At 43.7% G+C, this 18,861-nt stretch overlaps 1 protein-coding gene across 1 annotated transcript in view; it reads right to left on the bottom strand.

Annotated features, from left to right (window-relative positions):
- Positions 1-277: 277 nt before the first annotated feature.
- pah (phenylalanine hydroxylase) overlaps positions 278-18,861 on the bottom strand; it is a 51,115-nt gene continuing 32,531 nt past the window's right edge. The window contains exons 7-13 of the mRNA XM_080191784.1: positions 18,397-18,532; positions 16,990-17,059; positions 14,792-14,848; positions 5,996-6,091; positions 5,757-5,890; positions 1,836-1,951; positions 278-321 (exon numbers count right to left, since the gene is read on the bottom strand). Of these exons, the coding sequence (XP_080047910.1) occupies positions 278-321; positions 1,836-1,951; positions 5,757-5,890; positions 5,996-6,091; positions 14,792-14,848; positions 16,990-17,059; positions 18,397-18,532 (653 nt within the window). The remainder of the gene's footprint in view (positions 322-1,835; positions 1,952-5,756; positions 5,891-5,995; positions 6,092-14,791; positions 14,849-16,989; positions 17,060-18,396; positions 18,533-18,861) is intronic.

Genomic DNA, 18,861 nt, shown 5'->3' on the forward strand with positions numbered 1-18,861 from the left:
ATGCAACTAGTCAAATTCCAACAGTGTGGAACGTGAGGTGGGTTGATGTTACCTTCTGGAACTGGCAACAAATTCACCTTCGTAGAAATTTTGTCTCTAGTGGACTACCTCACCTAGAAGATTGAGTGGTTGACCAGGACAAACCATGTGTAAAAGGAGGGTGGAAGATCAGGTTGGTGGGCTGAGTGCACTGTTCTCACTCTGTATGTTTTTAAAAGAGTTCCTGTACACTTATTGATAATGTGGCTTTCAAAGGAAGTATTTCCCTTTGTAATCTTCACTGAAGTTTCCTCAGAGCATGGTAGAGAGTTCCCATTTCACCTGCAAATTTTAAACAACAGTAATTAGAATTTAATTTTTTTTACTCAATTGGTTTCAATATATTACCATACTATTTCTTCAAATGCAACTTATTGTGCATTGTCTCAAAAGCATTGCCTCCCTATCTCTGTAACTTCTTCCAGCCTGACAACCCTCCGAAATCTCTGTGCTCCTTGAATTCTGGCCTCTTGGAGTGGAGGACAGGTCACTGTCTACACCAATGGGGATGAAGTGGAAGCGGTTTCGAGCTTCAGATTTCTGGGTGTCCTGATCACCAATAACCTGTCCTGGTCCCCTCATGCCGACACTGTAGTTAAGAAAGCCTACCAAAGCCTCTACTTTCTCAGAAGGCTAATGAAATTTGGCATGTCTCTATGAACGGTACAGCATGCAAGACTTTTCACTATATGTTAATACATGTGACAATCATCGATCAAATCAAAACCCCGGATATACACTCTTCCACCTTCTTCCATTGAGAAAAAGATACAAAAATCTGAGATCACATACCAACCAACTCAATAATCTGAGATCACATACCAACTTCTTCCCTGCTGCTGTCAGACTTTTGAATGGATCTACCTTATATTAAGTTAATCTTTCTCCGCACCCTAGTTATGAACATAACACTACATTCTGTACTTTCTCATTTCCTTCTCCCCTATGTACTCTATGAATGGCATGCTTTGCCTGCACAGTGAACAAGAAACAATATTTTTCACTCTATACCAATACATGTGCCATAAGAAATCAAACCAAATCAAATGTTGCTTAACCCTGATTTTAATCGCTCCTCTATTAGTGCTTGAACCTTCAGTTGCTTGGGCCCCTGGTTTTATATAGGTGAATGAGAGAGTTGACTAGTTTTGAGTGAGTGAATGAGGGAGTTGGTTTATTTTTGGTGATATTGGTCGTGGAAGAGATATTGAGGAAAAGAGTGAGAGAATTGCCTGATTTCTTCCAGTTCTTTTATAAAACCCGAATGAATGGACAAGATCTTGGTTTAACAACCCATTGAAGCACAGCACCTCCAACGATTTGCACACAGCAAGAGTCCAAGAACAGTACTGTGATTATGACCAGGTAATCTGTTTTAGTGATATTAATTGAGAACAGATCACGTTGCCAAAACACTGAGGTTGAAATCTCCTGCTCCACTTTGAATAGCTCGATGGGATCCTTTCTGTCCACCTGAGGGGAAAGTTGTGGCTTTATCCAAAAGGCTACAATTCTGACAATACCGCACTCCCTCAGCCCTGCAGAGGTAGATCAGCATCTGTGTGCTTAAATACCTGTAAATAATTGGCTTACTCAGGCTATTACATGGTTACTCACTGCAATCTGGGAGGTGCAAGAAGTCAAACCAAAATCTAAAATAGTCTCGGTAATACCTGTACAAAAATAGGGCACGTACATAGACGTAGTTACAGCTCATTGGATGTTGAGAATCTTTACCCATGTCGAATAGTATTTGAGACAATCATCAGTTTGATCATTCTGAGATAGACACTTACCACTGATACTGTCAACCAGGTTCTTCAGTTGCTCAATGTTGTCCAGAACTTCAATACTTTGGGTGTAAGAGTTATAACGGACAGAGAAGGGCCGAGGGATTGTGGCAGCAAATTTCCTTGGAGGAGAAAGAAAGATAAATATCAGCTGGAAAAGTTCAGTTCTTATATAAAATGAAGAGTGTGGAGCTTGCTGCTTCAATACGGTCAAGAAATATTCTGAGACAGACTCTTGTGAGACTCTGACCTGGGACTTCAAAACCAGCACAACCGCTGAAATAACCAAAATAATCTGCCTGGTTTGATTGTTTTTTTTAGGCTTTACTGGGTTTCAATTAAAAGAAAGGAGTTCCATTTATATTGCACCTTTCCTGATTCCAGAATCTCCCAAAACGTTTTACAGCCAAGGGCCAGAACACTGGCTGTTGACACCTGCCACGTCTGCAAGTGAGGACGGAGAATTTGGCGCTGGGCCAAATTTCCATTCATTGCAGCAGCACCCAAGAATTTATTTGGCGTGAATGGCCAGAGAATTCCACCAACAAAGGGCGATTGGATGCTTAGTCACCATTTCAGGAAACAGGAAAGAGAGTCTGCGGGCAACAGGTTCCAAACACTAACAATAAGAAAATCTGCAGTTAACCCTGGAAATACTCAGCAGGGCTGGCAGCATTTGTGGAGAGAGAAACAGAATTAAAGTTTCAGGTCGATGACCTTTCATTAGAACTGGGAAATGTTAGAGATGTAAAAGGTAAAGTTGCTATAGTCCCAGATGACTGGTGGTGGCTAAACCCAAGGTCACCATACCTCATGTGAGGGGCAAGATTGAGAAGGTGGGGCCTGAAGGTGGAACTGAACCCGCACTGTTGGCATCTCTCTATATCACAAACCAGCTGTCCAGTTAACTGAGCTAAACCAGTAGGTACCCTTTAGCAATGTAATAGATGCCAAGAGGTGGTTGGGGCAAGAACAAAAGAAAGGTCTGTGGTAGGGTGGAGGATAGGAGTGATAATCTTTCAGAGCCAAAGAGAATGATGATGGGGCAAGAAAAGAAACAAAGAAAGAATGTGCCTTGAGCAGTTCCTGTGTCTGAAAACAAAAGTAAGAAAAGAAAAGCTGGCAAAGAAATGGAAACAGAATGAGGGGATAGAGATTACTGTCTGAACCCGCTAAACTTGAATGTTGAGCCTGGAAGGTTATGAAGTGAATGTAGCCCAATCTATCAGTCAAACCGGCCTCCCATCCATTAACTCTGTCTACACTTTCCGCTGCCTTGGCGAAACAGTCAGCATAATTAAGGACCCCACGCACCCCGGACATTCTCTCTTCCACCTTCTTCCATCGGGGAAAAGATACAAAAGTGTAAGGTCACGTACCAATCAACACAAGAACAACTTCTTTCTGCTGCTGTCAGACTTTTGAATGGACCTATCTTGCATTAAGTTGATCTTTCTTTATAACCTCGCTGTGACTGTAACACTACATTCTGCACCCTCTCCTTTCCTTCCCTCTGTACGGTATGCTATGTGTAGCATGCAAGAAAGAATACTTTTTCACTGTATACTAATACATATGACAATAATAAATCAAATGAAATGAAACCTTAATCAAAGGATGAGGTTCGGTTACTGAATCTCACTATCAGCTTCACTGGAACAGTGTGACAGGTTGAGGACAGGGATGTCAGTGCGAAAGCAGGATGGGGAATTTATATAACAGCCCACCAACAACTCAGAATCGTGTGTGGACTGAACAGAGGATTTCCACTAACAGTCACCCAGTCTACACTTTGTCTCCCCAGTGTAAAGGGATTCACCAGCTTCAGTATTCCACTGATCATTTTCTGCCACTTTCAATGTGTTGCCATTGTCAAACACATCTTCCCCTCCCTACATTCTGATGGAACTGTTTCTTGTGTGATCCCCCGGTTCGCTCCTCAGTCACTCCCTAGCACTCTGTCCCCTCTATTTGTACAAATGCAGGAGGAGTTACACCAGTCCTTTTACCGCCTCTCTCTTCACTGTTCAAGGCCTCATGTACACCTTGCAGGTCAAGCTGTAACTTACGCATAATTCTCTCAAATTGGTATACTATATTCCACAGTTGGCAACTCACAAACTGCATGTAGCTCCTGTAAACATGGTCCTTTCTTTTGGAGTTTTTTTCTGTAATGGAGTTTTTTGAGGGTGAAAATCTACTCAAAAGGGGCTGCAGGAAATGGTTAGCTTTTCATGGGAGAGAACGCAAGAGCAGTCAGCAGCACTGAGGAGTTTCCCATCAGTCTGAGACCCACGTGGTCACTGCCATTTTGGAGTGGTCCCTCCAGCTCCCTCAGCCTCTCTCATGCTACAAGACATGAGGTAAAGCTGGAATGAGCTGAAATGTTTTTACCTGGATTGTGTGTGAAAAAAACCCTGGAAAACGAGAGAGCCGTAACACACGACCAGCTGAAGAATTGTCACAGGCCAATAGCAATAAATCCTTCGTAAATTTTTGTGCATAAAAACAGCAATATCAAGCTGTAAGAAGTGGAAGGGTGAAGAAGAAGACTGATGTTTAATGAAGAATGGGAGGAAGACTTTGTCTTTACTGTCAAAGGTGGGAAAGCAATATGCCTCATCTTCAATGTTTCACTCACTCACTCCTACAACACGAGTAACTTGAACCTTCAGCCTGGAACAGAACGTATAGACCTTTCTTCAGAATATTCTCGCATGTCAGAATTGTAAAAAAAACAAACCACAACTTGCTCATTATGAGGCCACCTTGGCAGAATTAAATTCATCCTCCAAATTAATCCTCTCGTCAGCAAGAGTTTAGAAGGTTCGGTTTTATGGTTGTATATTAGTGATGGGCACCTCACGAGCTTCACCTTGTCCATGACTCTGGGGTCAGTAGAAGTTGCTTTCGCCTCCTTGGGGACCTCACATAACTTGATTCGCATTGAGCACCCAGACAGGAACTGTGCCAAGACTGGACACCAAGTGGGGAGTGGGCTGTAAAATGTGTCTGAGGAAGGGAGGGTGGAGTCAGAGGTGTTGATTTTGGGATTCTGGGGGTTTACTTCAGGGTACTGGTGATAGGAGGAAACAGTCGCAGTCGTTGGTGGGGGAGGTGGTGTTTGTGGAACGAGAGAGGGTGGGAGGTCCAGAGATAGACCCTGGGCAGGGACTATGACAGGGGACTATGCAAGGGGGGGCCATGCAGGCGTGGTTCGTGGTCACGATAGGGGGGCATGTTGGGAGACCCTGATGCCCTGATAAAGCTGTGGGTGACCCATGTTGGGGGCAGCAGGAAGCATGCTGCTGATGATGAGAGGGGTTCCAATGCCCATGGGGGAGGGAGGGGGTCTTCCAGTGCACTGTGAGATCCAGGCACCCTTGTAAAACAATACCCGAGCTCTTTGCAGCCGGCTCAGCAGCGTGTTTAGGCCCCGCTCCTCTTGGTACCGGCACAAAACTCCCAACTTTCCAAAACTGTGACCCAGTGTTGAACAATTGCGATGCAAAACACACCTGAGAAATCGACCCATTTTTTTCACACAATTATTACACTTAGAAATAGAAATATTTTGAAAACATTTTGCCAATCATTTCCTCTGGTGGGGGAATCCAAAACAGGAAAACAAGTTAAAATTAGAGCCAGACTTTCTTGGAGTGAAATCAGGGAGGACTCTTTCACACAAAGGTTAGGGGAAATTTGTAATTCTCTCCATTCAACTACGATGGTTCACCTGGAAGTTTCAAGATTGAGATGAATAAAGTTTGTTGGGTGAGGGTGTCAAAGTACAAGACATAAAGGTGGAAAATGGGCGTTGCGGTACAGATCTGACAGATCTGTCATAATTCTAATTGAACTGTGAAGCAGGGTCAAGGTTCAGGATGGCCTCCTCCTTGTCCTCATACTCCCGGTGTCTCAGCTTACCTCACTTTCTCCTTTGCATCTTCAAATGATTCAGCAACAAAGTAGACTGGTTGGAAATTGGTGATTGGATATTTCTGACAAGCCGTCTTCTCCGGGTCAAAGGGAAGTAGTTCCGGTTTATTCGTTAAGCAATACTGAATAGGAAAAGGTCGTTCACTTAATTGGTGGAATTTTCTATTGTAAACATGAGTTTAGAAAGACAAATCTCTGCATGGGAAGAACAATGGAACATGACAGACCTGCAGTTCTCCGAAGGAAGACAGCAGCCCTGCACCATAGGCTTTGATCTCATCGTTCTGCTTACAGAGGCCAAACTCCACGGTGAACCAATAGACCTGGGAACAGGAATAGGAGAAGAATCAGACAGCAGGATCTGAGCTGACAAAACACACTATCCACCCAACTTTCTTGGGAAAATTAGTGGTGGAGTTTCCTCATTGTATATGGGACTATGTGATTGTGTGAGTACATGCAGAGAAGAAAAATGTGCCTAGCCATAAAATCGCATGTACATGACATCATGTGTCAATAGCAATGTATGTCCATAATGTCATATTGCCAAAACATGCCTATAACATGTCTTACCCATGTGATCCTTTGCACTTGCACAGTAAGGGAAATAGCTCCCTGATGTTCGCTGAACCATTTTGTTCAAACAAACTTGCATCTGTTTAATGTCAATGAAACCTGCCTTTCAATTTCTGTGTCAACATTTCCCATGACAAACTCATATCTTCACATTTTCAGATATGCATACTCTTTTAAATTCAAAATACATTTTCCCCAACCTCCCCGTCCTGTCTCCTTTATTTCAGTTCCAACACAGTGTTTCCAGTTCCAGCTGTAATGGTTTCAATCAGGCCATTGAGATTGGCCTATTGGAATATGAACCCCCTGATTAAGGATCCAATTGATGGGCCAATCTTTGCTTTGTACTGACCAGGTGTGTCAGTTCCTCTGGCATCCCCGGAGGTAGCCTGCTGTCTGATTGCACTCTGTGTACTGTGTTAGAATTGTAAATAAAGGGATTTTGGTGAAGGGACCTCTGTCTCTGCAAATACATCACACAGCTTCATCTGAACACTCAATCATGTTGGAGAAACAGGATTTGCCTTTGAAAAAATCATACTTGTATGTTTGACTGTTAACTTTGTCTTGGATTATCATTTCTGAAAGCTTTCACACCATCTAAGATTGATATTTACATTTAAGAGGCAGCTTCACAGAAAGAGAGCATTGCCCACGTTGAACACAGCCCCATCTACGCTGCCTCTGCTGGGAATCCTCTACCATTACCGACAAGACTGATTCCTCTCTGCATACCTATCTCATAATGTGAAATCAACACCACCGGAAAAGTAATTTATCCAGCATCGGTTTACAACCCACCAACCTGTGAAGGAATCCAGCATCGTATTTTGACTCTGGACTCTGGAACACATATGAAACAATACTTCTTTTCTCAGTGTAGTACAAATCTTTCTTTTCACTATTCCTTCTCTTTACTGTCTGAGTGTGGAGGCATTTTATGTCTATGCAAATAAATTAACCCTTTGAGTTCATCTTACCTCAGGTTTGCTGTGGGGTTATTAATAGAAAATTTGATTGCACAAAAAAATGATGATCGGGAAACACTTTGGCACTTATCAGGAAGGAAATATTCTAAAATACCTTTCTATTAACAGATGGGTTGTGAGAGAAAAAATTAATGCTGTTTAAATTAATTCTTTCCTGTTGTAACACAAACCTCCACCCAGGGCAAAGCAAGCGTATGAGAGAAATCTTCTAATCCTAAGGTCTAAATACGTACTATCTCTATAACCACAATCTTTTCTTGAGTGTGAGTGTATCTGTGTATATGAATACAGTTGCATTTGTAATGTTGAGTAATAAACAATTATCTTCCTTTTAAAACATAAGTTAAAACCAACCAGTTGACAGTTACAGTACTCAAGGGTTAGAGTCATAGAGTCATAGAGGTTTATAGCATGGAAACAGGTTTTTCGACCCAACTTATCCACACCGCCCAACCCCTAAGCTAATCCCAATTGCCCGCATTTAACATAGAACATAGAACACTACAGCACAAACAGGCCCTTCGGCCCACAAGTTGCGCTGATCACATCAATACCTACCAATCCATAGAACTATCTGTAACTTCCAATGCCATTAAATCCCATGTACTCATCCAGAAGTCTTTTAAAAGACCTCAGCGAGTTTGCCTCTACCACCACCGACGGCAGCCGATTCCACTCACTCACCACCCTCTGAGTGAAAAACTTACCCCTAACATCTCCTCTGTACTTGCTTCCCAGCACCTTAAACCTGTGTCCTCTCATAGTGACCATTTCTGCCCTGGGAAATAGCCTCCGAGAATCCACCCTATCTATTCCTCTCAACATTTTATAAACCTCTATCAGATCACCTCTCAACCTTCGTCTCTCCAGGGAGAGGAGCCCTAGCTCCTTCAACCTATCTTTATAAGGCATGCCTCCCAATCCAGGCAACATCCTTGTAAATCTCCTCTGCACCCTCTCAATAGCTTCCACATCCTTCCTGTAGTGAGGTGACCAGAACTGCGCACAGTACTCCAAGTGGGGTCTGACAAGGGTCCTACAAAGTTACAGCATTTAGCCCATATCCCTCTATACCCATTGTACCCATGTAACTATATAAATGCTTTTTAAAAGATAAAATTGTATCTGCCTCTACTACTACCTCTGGCAGCTTGTTCCAGACACTCACCACCCTCTGTGTTAAAAAATTGCCCCTCTGGACACTTTTGTATCTCTTCCCTCTCACCTTAAACCTATGCCCTCTAGTTTTAGACTCCCCTACCTTTAGGAAAAGATATTGTTTATCTACCTTGTCCATGCTTCTCATTATTTTATAGACCTCTATTAGATCACCCCTCAGCCTCCTATGTTCTAGTCCCAGTCTACGCAGCCTCTCCCTATAACTCAATCCACCAAGTCCCAGTAGCATCCTAATAAAACTTTTCTGCACTCTTTCTAATTTAATAATATCCTTTCTATAATAGGGTGACCAGAATTGCACACAGTATTCTAAGTGTGGCCTTACCAATCCCAACTCCTGTATTCAATGTTCTGACCGATGAAACCAAGCATGCCGAATCCTTCTTCACCACTCTGTCCACCTGCGACTCCAATTTCAAGGAGCTATGAACATGTACCCCTAGATCTCTTTGTTCTGTAACTCTGCCCAGCTCCCTCCCATTAACTGAGTAAGTCCTGCCCTGGTTCAATCTACCAAAATGCATCATCTTGCATTTGTCTAAATTACACTCCATCTGCCATTTGTCAGTCCACTGGCCCATTTGATCAAGATCCTACTGCGATTAGAGATAACTTCCTCACTGTCCACTGTGCCATCAATCTTGATGTCATCTGCAAACTTACTAACCATGCCCCCAATATTCTCATCCAAATCGTTAATATAAATGACAAATAACAGTAGGCCCAGCACTGATCCCTGAGGCACACCGCTGGTCACAGGCCTCCAGTTTGAAAAACAACTCTCTACAACCACCCTCTGGTTTCTGTCAAGAAGCCAATTTTATATCTATTTAAATACCTCACTCTGGATCCCGTGAGATTTAACCTTATGCAACAACCGACCATGCAGTATCTTGTCAAAAGCCTTGCTAAAGTCCATGTAGACAACATCAACTGCACTTCCCTCATCTAATAAGAACATAAGAAATAGGAGCAGGAGTAGGCCATCTAGCCCCTCGAGCCTGCCCCGCCATTCAATAAGATCATGGCTGATCTGTCGTGGCTCAGTTCCACATTCCCGCCCTCTCCCCATAACCCTTAATCCCCTCTCTTATCAAAATCTACCTTCTTGGTTACCCCTTCAGAAAACTCAATTAAATTTGTGAGACATGATTTTTCACTCACAAAGCTATGCTGACTGTCCCTAATCAATACTTGCATCCCTGTCTGTAGATCCTGTCTTTCAAAATACCTTCCAACAATTTACCAACCACAGATGTGAGGCTCACTGGCCTGTAGTTTCCAGGTTTTTCCCTGCAGCCCTTTTTAAACAAAGGCACAACATTTGCCACTCTCCAATCTTCAGGCACCTCACCCATGGCTATTGTTGATTCAAATATCTTGACTAGGGGACCTAGTCTCCCACAATGTCCTGGGATACACTTCATCAGGTCCTACAGATTTATCTACTTGATGCACTTTAAGACTTCCAGCACCTCCTTCTCTGTAATATGTACACTCTTCAAGATCTCAATATTTAATTCCCTAACATCCATGCTTTTCTCAACAGTAAATAATGATGAGAAGTATTAATTTAGAATCTCACCGATTTCTTGCAGATCTGCAAACAGATTACCTTGCTGATCCTTAGGAGGCACTGCTCTCTCCTTTGTTACTCTTTTGCCCTTTATGTATTTGTAGAAAGTTAAAAGGTTTTCTTAATTAAAAGAACTCCACTGGCTGTAGTCAGCCAAGAGGTAGAAGAAAGGGGAATCATCTCTCCCTATCCATATCAATATTTATATGCTTATATTTATAGTGACTTTTGGACTCCCTTTATAATAATTGCCCACCTCTCCTCAGATAGTCTCTTGGTCCCTCGTATTTTCTGTTTCACTGCCACTCATCTTTCAATATGGGCGGCACGGTAGCACAGTGGGTTAGCACTGCTGCTTCACAGCTCCAGGGACCTGGGTTTGATTCCCGGCTTGGGTCACTGCTCTGTGTGGAATCTGCACAATCTTCTTGTATCTGTGTGGGTTTCCTCCCACAGTCCAAAGATGTGCAGGTTAGGTTGATTAGCCATATTAAAATTGCCCCTTAGTGTCCTGAGATGTGTAGGTTAGAGGGATTAATGGGTAAATGTGCGGGGTTATGGGGATAGGGTCTGGGTGGGATTGTGGTCGGTGCAGATTTGATGGGCCAAATGGCCTCTTTCTGCACTGTAAGGTTTCGATGATTCTCTGAATATTTAGCTGGTTCCCACTTGTATTAACAACCTGCAATCTGGCACAGTGGCAGAGTGGTTAAACATAGAGACCAGATGCAAGAGGAGGCCATTTTTCCCTTCGAGCCTGCTCTGCCATTCATTCTGATCATGGTTGATCATCAAATTCAATATCCTGATTTCACCCCCCCACCCCCTTCCTTCCATATCCCTTAATCCCTTTAGCCCCAAGAGCCATATCTAATTTCTTCTTGAAGTCACACAACATTTTATCCTCAACTACATTCTGTGGGAGTGAACTCCACACATTCACCACCCTCTGGGTGAAGAAACTTCCCCTCACCTCATTTTATTCTCAAACTATGACCCTTACTTCTGGACTCCAGCACCAGTGGGAACATTCTTTCTAAATCTCTCCTGTCTAACGCTATTAGAATTTTATAAGTTTCTAATGCATTTAACACTGCTGCCTCACAGTGCCAAGGTCCTGGGTTCAATACCTGCTTTAGGTGACTGTGTGGAGTTTGCACATTCTCCCCTTGTCTGCATGGGTTTCCTCCCACACTCCAAAGATGTGCAGGTTAGGTAGATTAGCCATGGTAATTGCACAGGGCTACAGGGAGAGGTTGGAGGGGAGGGTCAGGGTGGGATATTCTTTCAGAGAGTCAGTATGCACCCGATGGGCCAAATGACCTCTTTCCATGCTGTAAGGCAGATTCGAAGGATACACCCTTTTTTTCTGCTTCATCTTACTCCCTATCACTTACTTCATCAAAAAGATGGCACATTCAGTGCCCTTCTCTCTGTAATGGGGATGTCAGCCCAGGGAACCTCTCACTCTGGACTGGATTCAAAGCCAATGTTCCACTCATCCCAGCTGCAACATTTTAAATCATTCATCAATCAGAAGGTTCTATTATTCTCATTATTTTAGATTCAGGTTGTAATTGGCAATGTTTTAATTCTCTAATTATTTGATTTTGTTTCTACATCCCACTGAAAGCTGAAGGACGTGGGATAATGATATATAATTGCTTTACCTTTAAGGTGCTTTGAGCTTAAAGGCAGATCAAAAAAAAATTTAAATAAGAGGCTAGAGGCCCCCTAAGACTTCAGGCTTTATTGAGCAGTGGAGCTGTTTTCTAATGCTACGTTTAACCCTATAACTGTATTATAACTTGAAATATATATGTTGAGATTTTCCCTCAAGACTGCGTTTCTCTACAATCTGCAATTTGCATGCATTTTCCTGTGTTGCATCTTAAGAATTACAGAAATGAAGACTCAATAAGTTAGAAATTTAAAACGAGCAGAGTTCTCCCATCCCACCCATGGCAGGTTTGGTTGTAGGAAAGAGCAGTGAATCTAACGGGAGCAGGGAAGTTCTCTGTAAAATCATGTTACAATTCTCCCAATGGCGAGTTAATACCGGGTCGCTCTTCTCAATGGCTGGTGATGTGAACACCATTTGCATCTCATGAATGTTTACCGATGTCCTTTTTGGGAAGGAAATCTGCCACCCTTACCTGGTCTGGTCTCCAGAGCCACAACAATGTGATTGATTCTCAACTGCCTTCCAAGGGCAACTGGGGATGGGCAATAAATGCTGCCCAACCAGCGATACCCATGTCCCATGAATGAATAAAAAACAAAACAGCTGCCCCCCCCCCCCACCCCCAACACACCCACCCCCCTACCCACCAACTCCCCCTAGCATCCTGTCAGGCCTTTCAACCTTAGGCCACCCCAGTGAGAATTTACATTGGTGAAAAACCCAATTGCTAAGGAATGGTTTACACAAGACTGTCCTCAATTCACCAGAGGCTTTGGAGTGAGTGCAATGACTTTCCGCCATAGAGCTGCACTGCTCCTGATGCGCTGTTCACCCTGCTGGGGCAGACCGGTTCCTGCCTCCAGCTCCATGCCGAGCTGGTCTCCGTGGACAGCACCGTGCTGTGTCACTGACTCAGATCAGTGCAGTGCCTAGGGTTGGAGACTGCAGGGATTTCCTTCCCCCTGATGTGATCAGATCTAGTCTTATTTTCATACTGTAGCATTTTACCAATCTGCTAGGATTTCCACCTGTGTCCAAACATTTAAAACTCACTGATGCAAAATAATCAGCTTCGATGTCTACTCTAGAGCTATCCTGTATCAAAGCAAATGGACAATTTTCAGGGAGTTTTTAACCCTCTATGTATTGGGATAGGAAGCACAAGAGCAATACTTTGGTACATCACAGGAGCAGCATTCTTAATCATGCTAACTATAGTTTTGTACATTTTACAATCAATCATTTAAAAATATTACAATGTATTTGCAGAAACAACCACTTAACCAACTAGTCCATGCCAGAGTTCCTGCCCCACCGAGCTTCCTCTTAGCCCTCCTCATCAAACCTAATCAACATCCCTTCCAGGTCACTTACCATCCCAACTGGGAAATATATCACTATTCCTTCATCATTGTTGGTCACAATTCTGGAATTCTTTCCCTAACAGCACTGTAGGAATCATTCCATTACATGGACTGCAGCAGTTCAAGAGGTGGCTCACCACCACTTTCTCAAAGGTAATTAGAGATATGAAGTGAATGCTGACCCAGCAGTGCCCAAAGTCAAATAAAATAAAACAACTCCTTCTATTCCTTTTCCCTCATGTGCTTATAAACTTTCCCCAGAAATTCATTGATCTGTTGGCTCAATCACTCCTCTGTTATTGTGGGTTCCCCATTCTAATGTCTCTCTGAATAAAACCATTTCTCCTGAATTTCAGATTGAGTTTATTGGTAACCATCTTACATTTATGGTCCCTGGGCTTTGGTTATTCCTGAACTGTAAACATCATTCATCCATTGTACCTTAACAAACTCCTAATGATCTCAATCAGATCACCCCACAATCTTTTCCTGATGTACGCTTTCTCCACCATTCCCTCCATCCCTGCATCCTTCCCTTCATCCACACACCCTTCCCTCCATCCTCACTCTGCCCTCTGATCTCACACCTATCCCTCCATCCCCACCCTTCTCTCCATTCCCACCCTTCTCTCTATTCCCACACCCAGTTCTTTATTCCCCACCCTGCCCTCTGATCCCACATTCTTCCCTCTGCTCCCACACCCATTCCTCCATCTCCACAGTGCCCTCTGACCCAACACCCTCCCCCTACTCCTTCACTATGTTCTCCGCCCTTGCCAGCTTTCAAGCTTTCCGAATAAAAATAATGTAACAGATCAGTCATGATCTCATTGAATGGTGGAGTAGAATCAATGGGCCGAATGGCCTACTTCTCCTCTGATGCCTTATGATCTTAAGCTCTTGATTCTGTATCATTCTGGTAAATCTTTCTTTGCAATGTCTCTGGTGCCTCCATACCTATTATGTGCCAACCAGAAGATGGGTGTAGAATTACATAGATTTGCATTGCACCCAGAAACAGGCCATTCTGCCCAAGTGGTTCATGCTGGTGTTTACGTTGTACAAGAGTCTCTTAATCTCAACGCATCAGCATATCGGTCCGCCTTGTTGTCCAACAAGGGGCATACACGCGATGGGTCGTACGAGGGCTGCTCTTGGATGTTTCGAGAGTAGTCTAGTACTTCATGTCGTTAGTGTACGCTTAGACTGGACCAGCTGCTGAGCAACACGACAGCTCAGTGACTATCACTGTTTGCTGTGCAGATACATGGATTTGGGCCGGTGCCTGTGGGAGTTTGCGCATTCTCCCCGTGCTTGCATGGGTTTTCTCTGGGTGCTCCGGTTTCCTCCACACCCCAAAGATGCGCCCTTAGGCTGATTGGTGTAACAAATTGTCCTTAAATTAGTCTTCACTCAATGTGGAATGCCATAAACATAGACAAGGGTCATGGGTGGAGAGGGGACTCATAATGTTAAAATGGTGGCGCGGGCTCGTTGGGCCGAAGGGCCTGTTTCCCGGGCTGTGTTGTTCTTTGTTCTTTGTACGTTGTTTGTTCTTCCTATTTGTTTCCCTCTCACCTGCTTATCTCAATTCCATTAGGAATTGGCGTCATTTAAATTGCAGGCTGATAGGAATAAATAGACTTCCTACATACCGTCGCCAGCTTCTCAATATATTCATCTGGAGCACCCAGGGACGCGAGTCCTATTTCCTGTAGGAGTCAACAGGGAAGAAAAACAAGGAGTACTCAGTAACATCCATTTAGTGAAAGGTGTATCCCAGCTAGAATGCAAGTCAGGTGAAGATTCCCATTTGGAAAGAAAGCTATCCAGTGTGCCCGCTATTTGTGGTATAGTAAATTATTCTAGGTTTTTTTCCACAACTCTCCCAAACAACTCCATTCCCCGGTGAGTGAAGAGCCTTTTGCCATCTCAATGTTACTGCAACAACACCTTTAGTTTGTAGTTAATGAATACATTGTTAAACCATAAAAGACTCAGAATCTCCTCATGGGACTCACTGAGCTACACACATCTTCCCAACAGTATAGGTGGGTAAATCTTTCCTTCAGCACTTCTTCTGCTGAGATCTGCACAGTGGGAGTAGATACTAGGGCTAATTTTATTTCAGATCTCCAGCATCTGCAGTGTTCTGCTTTTATTGTTGGGCTAATTCCCTCATACATCTCCCAATGACAAAGTATAAAGCAAGGAATGAGGGACCTTCAATCCAGAGGCCATTTGGCCCATAGAGTCTGTACCAACCACAATCCCACCTAGGCCCGATTCGCATAACCCCACATATTTACCCTGCTAATCTCCTTGACACTAGGGTCAATTTAGCATGGCCAATCAACCTAACCCGCCCATTTTTGGACTGTGGGAGGAAACCAAAGCACCCAGAGGAAACCCATGCAGACACGGGGAGAGTGTGCAAACTCCATACAGACAGTGACCTGAGGCCAGAATTGAACCCTGGTCCCTGGCGCTGTGAGGCAGCAGTGCTAACCACTGTGCCACCGTGCCACCACAAACCCTCCACCTCTTTCCCCTATGCTTTATCATCTTTTCAAATGGGCTGTTAGGCTGGATTTTTACACAGGTTCTGAGATGGGTGTGGAGTGGGGGGACTGGGATGTGCAGGTGGTGTTGGGTAAAATAGTGCGGACAGGATTCACTCCCAGGACCTTGACCCAGACGTAATTTCACGATGGAGCAGGCAGGACCTCAGGTAGACATTCCTGCCCAGCCTCAATTTTTAGGTTGCCAGGCGTTGGTCAGGGTGGGAAACTGAAAATGTTAGAAATCTCCTCCTCAGGCAGGTGGGGGATACCTCAAGCTGAAGACCCCTTCACATTTGGGCACCCTTCCCCGGAGGAACTGGAAGCATTGGCCCTCTCCCCTCTGGCCTCCCTGAGATCAGCCCCCTCCCGACTTCCCAGCCCATCTCCAACCCTTCTGACATCGGGACTGGGACTCAGATTGAGACACAGCGTGGCAGTACATCTTCTGGCTACTGCAGCACTGTGCCTGGAGGGATTGGAGATTGCCAACAAGTCTCCAAGGTTGTACTTCCATCCTGCTGCCAATCAATGCTTAGTTGAGTATAAATGGCAGCGAGCTAGTCAGGGCTGGTGGTGATCCTACCCCCACCAACTCCCAGGATGGTGTGCACCCAGCAGTCACCATCCTGAAAATTCAGCCCTTAGTCTCAGCAAGGGTTTCTTCAGCACATTCAAGGGCATCTAATGCCAACTGGGTGCCTACGAAAATGGGTTCCACAAATTTAGCAGCAAGACCAAGGCTGTCGAGTTGCAGCTGAGGCACAACACAAACTGACCTCACTCATGTTCTCCACAGATGAGGAAGTCAAGGAAATATTGGTTTAGTGGTTTTGTTACTGGCCTAGTATTTCACAGACTTGCACCAATTATCCAACAGCCTTGAATTTAAATTCCACCAGGAGGATTCCACAGCTAGGGAATTAAATTAAATACATAAACCTGGAATTTAAAAAAATAGCAATTTTTCATTAAAACCCATCTGGTTCACCAATGTTCTTTAGGGAAGGAAATCTGCCATTCTTGCTCGATCTGGCCTACACGTGACTCCAGACAAACAGCAGTGTGGTTGACTCTTAACTGCCCTCTGATATGGCCTAGCGAGACACTGGATTAAGGACAATTAGGGGTGGTCAATAAAGAATGATCTTACCTTTGCCTCTCATATCCTATGAATGAACAAAAAACACGAGAGCATGAGAGACAGCAAAACTCAGCCTCTTCAAAGTGACGTTCTTCACACTTATATTTTTAAATGCTCTGGGGTGTAATTTGAAGCATGATGCACTGACCTGTGAAAATTGGGCAAATTTTGGGTCGGCAAAGAGTGGCACATGTCCCAGCAACTCGTGACACGCGTCCCTAAAGGTGGGATGCAACATATTAAAGGGTAAGATCATTAATGTCTTATTGAGACAGGGGACATTGTTAAGCAAATCACTAAAAGTAGGACCTAAGTTAATAAGGCCTTAAGAATTCAAGTCAAGCACCTGGGCTGATTTCTAGAGGGATAGAACTGAATAGCAACGTGGTTATGCTAAACTTATATCGAAGCTTTGATTAACCACACAAAGAACAAAGAACAGTACAAGCTCTTCCGTCCTCCAAACCTGCGCTGATCATGTCCTATCAAGATCAATCGCCTGTATCCCTCTATTCCCCGCCTGTTCATATGTCTATCCAGATTAGTCTTAAATGTCATTAATGTATCTGCCTCAACCACCTCACTTGGCAGTGCATTCCAGGCCCCCACCACCCTCTGTGCAAAGAACTTCCCCCGTACATCTCCACTGAACCTTTCCCCCCCCTCCCTTGAACTTGTGCCCTCTTGTGACTGTCATTCCTGCCCTGGGAAAAGGTTTCCAACAGTTCACCTTATCTATTCCCCTCATAATTCTATAAACTTCTGTCACATTGAGTATTGTAACAGTTCTCATATTCCAAAAATGATTTAGAGATGCAGGATAAATATATATATATTTAAAATATATCCGTTAAGATGATATCAGAAGCGAAGGGATTTAACAATCAGAAAAGATTGAACAATCTGTGACTCTTTTCTCTAGAAAAGAGGAAGTGGAAGGTTGACCTGACTACAATTATTACTTGCATAGTAGAAATGAAGCATATGGGAAAAGTGTTAGAAGACTGGAGGACAGCTAACGTGGTACATAGAAACATGGAAGGTAGGAGCAGAAGGAGGCCATTTGGCCCTTCGAGCCTGCTCCACCATTCATTACGATCATGGCTGATTATCCGACTCAATAGCCTAATCCTGCTTTCTCCCCATAAACTTTGATCCCAATTGCCCCAAGTGCTATATCCAGCCACCTCTAGAATACATTCAATGTTTTGGCATCAAATACTTCCTGTGGTAATGAATTCCGCAGGCTCACCACTCTTTGGGTGAGGAAATGTCTCCTCATCTCTGTCCTAAATGGTCTATCCTGAATACCTTTATTCAAGAAGAGGAGTAGGGAAAAATGAGGTAATTCCAGGCCAGTAGCTGGAATTTTTCAGCTTTTTTTTAATGTCAACTTATGGGAACAACGCAATATTGAGATTGCTGACCCTTTCAAACACACATGGAATAACTTCACTGAGCAAGTTCTAAGGTTTTATTTTGCTGCTAATGTTAATGCTGCTCCATTAAGAGAAGACACTTAGGACCATAGGGTCCATCGAATCCCTGAACTTACGGTTCTGGTGTGTACATTGGTTCCAATCCATGTCGGATGTACTGTGTGGAATGAAAGACTCGGAATGCGAGACCTGCCAGGAAATCTCGGGAGGACAGGAGACCAGCCACAGGACGCAGACGGAATCCCGAGCAAGCTTTAAACCATCAAGTAAAAGGCAGGAATCACTTTCTGTTTGTCTCTAAAACATTTTCCCCTTCAATTAGCAACTAAAATCAATACCATAAAAACCCGGTTGGCCAGGCTTCGATCTTTGGAGGAATCACATCTTTTGTCACTTTAATTTTCCAATTTGAATCTCACATTTTACCCATAATGATATTCTGGAAAAGTCTAACTCTTACACACAAATCTCCATCAGACCAAGTTCTCTCTGTCACAATAAATCCCATTTACCCATTACCACCACACTCACTGACCACTGACATTGGATCCTGCCTTCCCATGCTTCTATTTTAAAATTCT

Source organism: Carcharhinus amblyrhynchos, chromosome 6 (genome assembly GCF_965287045.1).
Source record: "Carcharhinus amblyrhynchos chromosome 6, sCarAmb.v2.hapA, whole genome shotgun sequence".
Taxonomy (NCBI): domain Eukaryota; kingdom Metazoa; phylum Chordata; class Chondrichthyes; order Carcharhiniformes; family Carcharhinidae; genus Carcharhinus; species Carcharhinus amblyrhynchos.